This window comes from Triticum dicoccoides, chromosome 4A (assembly GCF_002162155.2).
Source record: "Triticum dicoccoides isolate Atlit2015 ecotype Zavitan chromosome 4A, WEW_v2.0, whole genome shotgun sequence".
NCBI classification, from domain to species: Eukaryota; Viridiplantae; Streptophyta; class Magnoliopsida; order Poales; family Poaceae; genus Triticum; species Triticum dicoccoides.
Genome location: NC_041386.1, coordinates 622,121,656 through 622,129,944, shown reverse-complemented (window position 1 = coordinate 622,129,944; position 8,289 = coordinate 622,121,656). Strand labels below are relative to the sequence as shown.

The window sequence follows — 8,289 nt, the reverse complement described above, 5'->3', positions numbered from 1 at the left end:
AACATCGCTGACCCACGCCTTGTCTACAAGCTCTGGCGTGCCGAGAAGGAGTAGCTCTTCCTGGGGATCTTAACCTTAGAAGCATTTTGGTTGCTTCTGATTGCTTAGTGGTGGTGAAAGATATTGAGCAGTGATCTTGTGGAACCTATGGTGCAATCATCAAGGAGATCAAGGAACGGAAGACTTCTCTTGATAGCTGTGTTTTTGTTCACAAATGTAGTAATTTTATTGCAAGGTGATCACCGCATTATCTTTTACAAGAGTATCAACAATCTCCTACGGGTGGATCTTCCATCCACCCCGCACACACCTTACTAGTTAGCTGCTGATCATCTATGGTGCGACATTGCTTGTAACATAACTCTATTCTTCTATCTTATATACTCCTTCCGTTTCCAAATACTTGTCTTTCTAGATATTTCAAATGGTTACAACATACAGATGTATGTAGTTATATTTTAAATTGTAGATTCACTCATTTTACTTCGTATGTAGTCATTTGTTGAAATATCTAGAAAGACAAATATTTGGGAACGGAGGGAGTATAATACAAAAGACACACAAGAAAAAACTCAGAGTCAGAGATTGGATTGGTGCACCAACCCCGCAGCCTCCTTGCCAAATTAAAGCAGTTATGCACGAAGAGTCAATCTTTCTCATGTGATTCCCAGTAAACAATGCATGCATATATATAAACTCGATCGGCCGGCAATGGCTGCGCGAAGCCAGTCCAAGTCCAACCTCACGCTTGTCCCGACTCCACGGAGCACGTATCCACGGTCACTCCTACTCCTGCTCCTACGCTGCTCCGGGAATGACTCCAGAGATCAAGAATCTCGACGGCGACAAAAGGAATCTCGACGGCGACAAGGCCGATGACGGCGGCGGAGCAGCAGCAGCAGCAGCACCAGGAGGAGGAGGAGCCGGCCATGGGCATGGCAAGGGCGCCAAGAACAAGCTGTCCCTGGTCCCGCTCATCTTCCTCATCTTCTTCGAGGTGGCCGGCGGGCCGTACGGCGCGGAGCCGGCGGTGCAGTCGGCGGGGCCGCTCTACGCGCTGCTCGGCTTCCTCATCTTCCCCTTCATCTGGGCCATCCCGGAGGCCCTCGTCACGGCGGAGCTCTCCACCGCGATGCCGGGGAACGGCGGCTTCGTGGTCTGGGCGGACCACGCCTGTTGGCACCGCCTCCTCGCCGCAGCGCCCTTCTTCTTCCTCTTGCCTCACTCAAGGAGAAACTCCACACACACACGCACACATGCACCAAGGAAGAACACACAAGCTTTGCCAAGAGACTTCCTTGGTGGTCATACGGTGGCTACATTGTTTTTCCAGCCCTCTCGGCTCAATGAACAAGCTGCAATACATCGGCTTATATAGCCCAGCGCACACACAGCGCCGGCCACCACACTCGGCCACGCACGCACGTAGCACCCACTAACCAACCACTACATGCACGTTCATATCCAGATGCATGCACGCACTAACAGCCCACTGGCCAACTAACTAGCATGCACACACACGGACGCCTCGGGCCTCCCTCAACACAACGCCAACGGCCTCCCACAGCCATCACCAACAGCCTAACCCAGGCTCACGCACCATCACAAGCTACATGTCAAGATTAATTCCATCAACGCCTTCGGCCCCGTCTCGGGCTCCCTCATGGGCACCTGGAAGTACGTGTCGGGGGCCATCAACGGCGCCGCCTTCCCGGCGCTCTGCGCCGACTACCTCGCCCGCGTCGTCCCCGCCGTGGCCGGCGGCGGCGCCCGGGTGGCCACCATCGTCACCTTCAACGTCGCGCTCTCCCTGCTCAACTACACGGGGCTCAGCGTCGTCGGGTGGTCCGCCGTGGCGCTGGGGGTGGCCTCGCTGTCGCCGTTCGTGCTCATGACCGGCGTCGCGCTGCCCAAGATCCGGCCGCACAGGTAGGGGGCCACCGCCGGCGACAAGGACTGGAAGCTCTTCTTCAACACCCTCTTCTGGAACCTCAACTACTGGGACAGCGTCAGCACCATGGCCGGCGAGGTGGAGAACCCCGGCAAGACGTTCCCGACGGCGCTCATGGCGTCCGTGGGCATGACGTCCCTCGGGTACCTGCTGCCGCTCATGGCGGCCACCGGCGCCGTCGACGCGCCGCCGGAGCAGTGGGGGAACGGCTTCTTCGCCGACGCCGCAGGTAATTATTTTACTCATTATAAATCAACGCAAACGCGTTGCTTTGCGCCCTTGTTGCATGCAAGTTGTCTGTCGATGCACTACGAACAGCTATGGATTATAGTATTTTTAGTGTCACTTGTTTAGTGTTTTTAGATTGCAAAATGATTCGTAACCACGTGTGGAGGAGACCCATTTGGCATAAAGAATCCTAGGATATTGTTGCGTGGCGTGTGCACATATACTCCCCAAAATTTTGATACAAGTTTCAAGATGGACATTAAATTTAAATCCAAGTATTGAAAATGATATTTGAATTGTAAAAATCATGAACATTGAAAGTTTAACATGCCAAAAGCCGATTTTTGCGTCACAACCGGTAGAACTAGGCAACAGGAATACTTTCTTTTCGTGCAATAGTAGTAAATCTTATAGGGCAGAAAATTCCGAAGATTCAGGATTTATCGGGGTCCTAAAATTTTACTTACTAGGGCAGGGAAAGTGAATCTGAAATTTTTCATTTGGGTTACTTAGCTTAGAACGACACTAGACTGGCTTATATTCCAGCTTCCCATTTTTCGGGCGTCGGACTTTCTTTCAATAGAAGCACTGTCACTAAAAAGAAAAATGTATAGATGCACAACAATAGGTAATGCTCATAGTGTGTTAGTAATGAAGATCCAAGATAAATTAACTTTTATTTTTCATCTATAAAGAAGGTTTTCCGTTCACACAAGCTAGAAGTGCCATTTGGCCACAAACAATTTGTGACATGACTAATTTCACTGCAACGCAGGCATGATCGCCGGCGACTGGCTCAAGTACTGGATCGAGGTGGGCGCGGTGCTCTCCTCCATCGGCCTCTACTCAGCGACGCTAAGCAGTGCGGCCTTCCAGCTGCTTGGAATGGCGGACCTGGGCCTCCTCCCTCGCGTCTTCGCCCTACGCGCCCCAATCTTCAATACACCCTGGGTCAGCATCGTGGTCACCAGCCTCATCACCCTCGGCATGTCCTTCTTCAGCTTCAACAACATTGTGACCGCTGCCAACTTCCTCTACAGCCTCGGCATGCTCCTCGAGTTTGCCACATTCATCTGGCTCCGGATTAAGCGCCCCGAGATGTCGCGCCCCTACCGGGTACCACTGCGACTCCCAGGCATTGTTGTCCTATGTCTCGTCCCCTCAGGGTTCCTTGTCTTCGTCATGGCCATCGCCGGCTGGAAGGCGTATGCCATCAGCGCCATCTTCACCGCGGCAGGCCTCGGGATCTATTACCTCATGAAGTTTTGTAAGGCAAGGGGGTTCCTCAAGTTTGGCACCGTCGATGGCGAGGGTTTGATGTACGAGCGTCACCAGGAGAGTGCAAATGTCGGTGTCTGAGGGTTGTGATTCTCTTGGTGTCATGTTGACAGGTTTGATTTGGCCAGTGCAATTATGACATCTAGTAATGTGCATGCCATCTGTTTCTCTTTCCTTCTTTTGTGTGCAGAGCAACGAAGCAAGGTTTCTCATAGCCTATGCGATGAACAAGTGAGATTCCATTTTTTTTCTCTCCTTACAATCGGGTAGTTAGAAACCGGATAATAGATAATTGACCAAGCTCATATTGTCAACCAACAAAATGGTGACGAAGTTCACACCCTTATAGTACAACCAATGCAATGTCAGTCGATTTTGAAGATAAGAGATTGGGACTTAAGTCTTTTTTTTACCAAATTTGCACTTATATTAAATAAATACCGCACCAAAATGTTTTTTCGTATGAATTTAATGCATAAATGTAAGAGAGTATCTATTTCTGACTTGCAAGCAATATAGGGCTGAATATCCCCTTCCTCAAGAGAGGTCGACCAATCAAAGGGTACCATGTCAGCCCGACCACGTAGCCCATGCGGAAGATACACGCGGCCAAAATGGCCTTCTACTCTCCCGGCCCGACCTCTCAGTCCTCACCCTAGCCCCCTTCATTTGCCGTCTTCCCAGCGACGAGATCTGAGAGCTCAAGAGGTCGGATCCCGGCCTCTCAAAGGCAAGCGGAGATGAACCTGTTTCGGTAGCGGGGGACATCACCCACCTCGTCAGCCGTGGTGGTGCTACTCCTCAAGATCCATGCCATCAAGTCTTGTGCAGGTAACTCGGCCTTGGAACCAGAAATTCATAAAATTAGAGTTAAATCAGTCAGTGAGGATAAATTTGATTTCGGTTTTATCTGTTGGTTTCTCGTTTCCATGCATCAATACTGGTGGCGTGGCCTCCGAATATCTAATTTCAGAATTACACAGTTTGCGCTCAGAAAATGTTGGTGCAAATGCCGGTTTATAAGGATTGTGATTCTCTTGGTACCACGCTGACATGTTTGATTTGGTCAGGGCAATTATGACATCTAGTAAGCTGCATGCCATCCATTTCTCTTCTTTTCTTCTGTGTGCGGAGCAACGAAACAACGTATTTCATAGCCTATACGATGAACGAGTGAGATTCCATTTTTCTCTCCTTACAACCGGATAGTTAGAGCCGGAAAATAGATAATTGACCAACTTCATATTACCAACTAACAAAATGGTGAGGAAGCTCACACCCTTATACTACAGCCGACATTATAGCATTCAATTTTGAAGATGAGACGATAACTTAAGCATTTTACCAAATTTGCACTTATATACGATGAATACACATTTCACATCAAACTGATTTTGCGTGTGAATTTAATAATGGATAAATGTAAGAGAGTATCTATTTCTACTTGCAGGCAATATAGGGCTGAAAATCCCCTTCCTGAAGAGGGACCGGCCAATTGCAGGGCGCCACGTCAGCCCGACCACGTAGCCCACGCCCACCGGTCCACGCACAAGATACACGCGGCCGAAACGGCCTTCTCCTCGCCCGGCCCCACCTCTCAGTCCTCACCCCGCCCCCTCCATTCGCCCCCCTCCCGCCGACCAGAGAGGCAGCTCGCCGCCGACGAGATCTGAGGGCTCCGGAGGTCGGATCCCGGTCACCCAAAGGCAGGCGGAGATGAATCTGTTTCGGCTCGCCGGGGACATGACCCACCTCGTCAGCGTGGTGGTGCTGCTCCTCAAGATCCACACAATCAAGTCGTGCGCAGGTAACTCCGCCTTGGAACCAGAAATTCATGCAATTAGAGTTAAATCAGTCAGTGAGGGTGAATTTAGTTTCAGTTTTGTCTGTTGGTTTCTCGTTTCCATGCATGGATAGTGGGGGTGCGCGCTCAGAAAATCTGATTTCAGCATTAGACAGTTTGGGCTCAGAAAATGTTGGTGGCTTGTGCAAGCTATTCTAATTTTGATGCAACTACTCCCTCCGTTCCGATTTACTTGTCGCGGTTTTAGTTCAGTTTTAGTTCAAATTTGAACTAAAACCATGACGAGTAAATCGGAACGGAGGGAGTATTTGGTAAGAAATTAAGAGTAATCGATCTTACTAATGAGACCAGTTACTCTGCTTCCTAGACTAGGCTGTAGGCCAGTTCTGTAACAGCATCCCTTCACTGCTAAAGAGTCGAATCCTGTAGTAGAAGCCAACTTGCTACATGATAATTAAACTTGAATTTTTTTCTCCGTATAGTATTGTTTTCTACTTCCTCCGTCCTGAATTAGTTGACGCTCAAATGGATGTATCTAGACGTATTTCAGTGCTAGACACATCTGTTTGCGCATCAACTAATTCCAGATGGAGGAAGTAATTAGTTGTGCTCATACTACTGGCAATAGAGTCTGTTAGCATTTAGTTTGATGGGCCTTTGTTTTTTTACATTTGATAATTCCCTGCAGGCATATCCCTGAAGACGCAGGAGCTATATGCACTAGTTTTTGCAGCTCGCTACCTGGACCTGTTTGTGCATTTTGTATCTTTGTATAACACCGTCATGAAGCTGGTCTTCCTGGCGAGCTCTTTCTCGATAGTTTGGTACATGAGGAAGCATAAGATCGTGCGTAGGACCTATGACAAGGAGCACGACACCTTTCGCCATCATTTCATAGTGCTGCCATGTTTGGTTCTGGCTTTCCTCATTAATGAGAGGTTCACCTTCAGAGAGGTCAGTTTTGTTAGTTCCTACATGCTCACTATGTTATGATGCCAATTTTTGACCTTTCTGAATTGCCCATAGTTGTTGAAACCATTGTATGATGGTGTGATGGGTGTTGCCTTATATTATTGCTCTCTTTAGATAGAATGCCCGCGTTGTGATAATTTGCACCTTTAATCTGGACAGGTGATGTGGGCATTCTCCATTTACTTGGAAGCTGTAGCAATTCTGCCTCAACTTGTGTTGCTACAGCGCACAAGGAATATCGACAACTTGACTGGCCAATATGTCTTCTTTTTGGGGTAACGTCTCCTTTTATTTGAAGACACATAATTATGTTGCTTTTGCATTGAAAGAAATAAAGCTCAGGACTATACTTTGTACGATAATAGCGGCCTATACATAATGTAATTGTCAATCTACCCTTTTGTTTGTGTTTTAGTTTTGGTTAATCATCTGAATCTTCTATTGTCATATTCTGGTGTTCAGATATCATCTCGGGACCTTGTTTTCCTTTTTCTAGTTTTAGGTATGATGCTACTACGTAATTGTTTCCTAACACATTTACCCTGGTGGTGATACAGTGCCTACCGCGTACTTTATATCCTCAACTGGATTTACCGATACTTCACTGAGCCCCATTTTGTTCACTGGATAAGTATGAACTCTATGCACCATACCGTCCCGTTTCTCAAGATTACAGGGATGCGATCATTACTCATTTTGTAACCGAGATGTTTTCAATGCAGGCTGGATTGCGGGTATCGTGCAGACTATGCTGTATGCTGACTTCTTCTACTATTACATAATAAGGTATTGCCTTTGATTTACCGTATCATTTTTATACCAATATAAAAAGCATGAATTGGAATTTGTCCAGTCAATCCATAATCCAAACAGATTAATCCAATGGATAACCTTGTGTCCTTATAATCACTAACACACTAAGTACCCACCAATAATTGTTCGTTAGGTCTCGATTTTCCCCGCATTCTGTCTCGTTGTTACATTTCAGTACTGACTCAGCACACAGTGCTCCCCAGCTGTTGGAACCACTGTACACTACATATTCTGTGTGATATAATCTAGCCCTCCGGCTGTTGGAACACTCATCTCTTGGTTGTATATGTTACTACATATTCTGCGATATCATTTATGTAAAATGTGCATTGCACATACACAGTTGCTAGTCAACATGAATTGTCCCTTTCCACTGACGGTATTACTCTGGACAATTTGCAGCTGGAAGAACAACGTGAAGCTAGAGCTACCAGCCTGAGCTCGCTGTTTCCTTCCAAGATAGACTAGGTATTACGGCTTGCTTAACTTAATGGGTAGACAGGAAAGATATGGATCATATGATACAGATGTGCGTTTTGGGTCCCTGGTTTTTCTTGTTTCCTTCCAATGTTTTCGGAGGTGAAAGCTAGGTTCGCCTTGTATCTTGTAAGGTAATATAAGGAGGTTGTGTACTTGTGATACTGTTTGGAACTCGATGGTGCTGCTGCTTACTCCCTCCGTCCGCGAATAAGTGTACATCTAGCTTTTGTTTTAAGTCAAGGTTTTAATACTTTGACCACCTTTATAGGAAAGAGTAAAAGCTTTTATGGCACCAAATTAGCATCACTGATTTGTTTTGAAATGTACTTTCATAATAGATCAATTTGATGTCATATATGTTACTACTATTTTCTATAAAGTTGGTCAAAATTTTAAAACTTTGACTTAGAGCAAAGGCTAGATGTACACTTATTCGCGGACGGAGGGAGTATATGGTTGTATTTCATAACTCGCAATGTCGTAGCGTCCATGTGTGTTCCTTCAAAGAAAGTAATTAACTAGTGAAGACTGAAGAGTTAAATGAGAGAAGTCGATCCATATTACAACCTCGAACTACCAGCAAAGTCTAAAACACAACCTTGAACTAGATTCATGGATGTCCTGCTCTAGGATACTCTGTTCAGGCTAGCTGAAACTGTTTGAATTTCGAGATCCTTGTACGTTGTTGCAGCTACACGGGTTCTTGAGAAAGATTAAAACCTACCAACCCATAGCATTCAATAGTCAATTGATGTAAAAACAA

General features: G+C 46.6%; 1 protein-coding gene and 1 pseudogene across 1 annotated transcript; both read left to right on the top strand.

Annotated features, from left to right (window-relative positions):
- The first annotated feature begins 620 nt into the window (after nt 1–620).
- Nucleotides 621–3,621, top strand: LOC119287439 (annotated as a pseudogene).
- Nucleotides 3,622–5,045: 1,424 nt separating this feature from the next.
- Nucleotides 5,046–7,724, top strand: LOC119287438 (ER lumen protein-retaining receptor-like). The gene is made up of 6 exons (XM_037566983.1): nt 5,046–5,264; nt 5,950–6,215; nt 6,393–6,508; nt 6,791–6,864; nt 6,956–7,019; nt 7,449–7,724. The coding sequence occupies exons 1-6, from the start codon at nt 5,174–5,176 to the stop codon at nt 7,483–7,485; spliced, it is 648 nt and encodes a 215-aa protein (XP_037422880.1). The 5' UTR covers nt 5,046–5,173; the 3' UTR covers nt 7,486–7,724.
- The last annotated feature ends 565 nt before the right edge of the window (nt 7,725–8,289 follow it).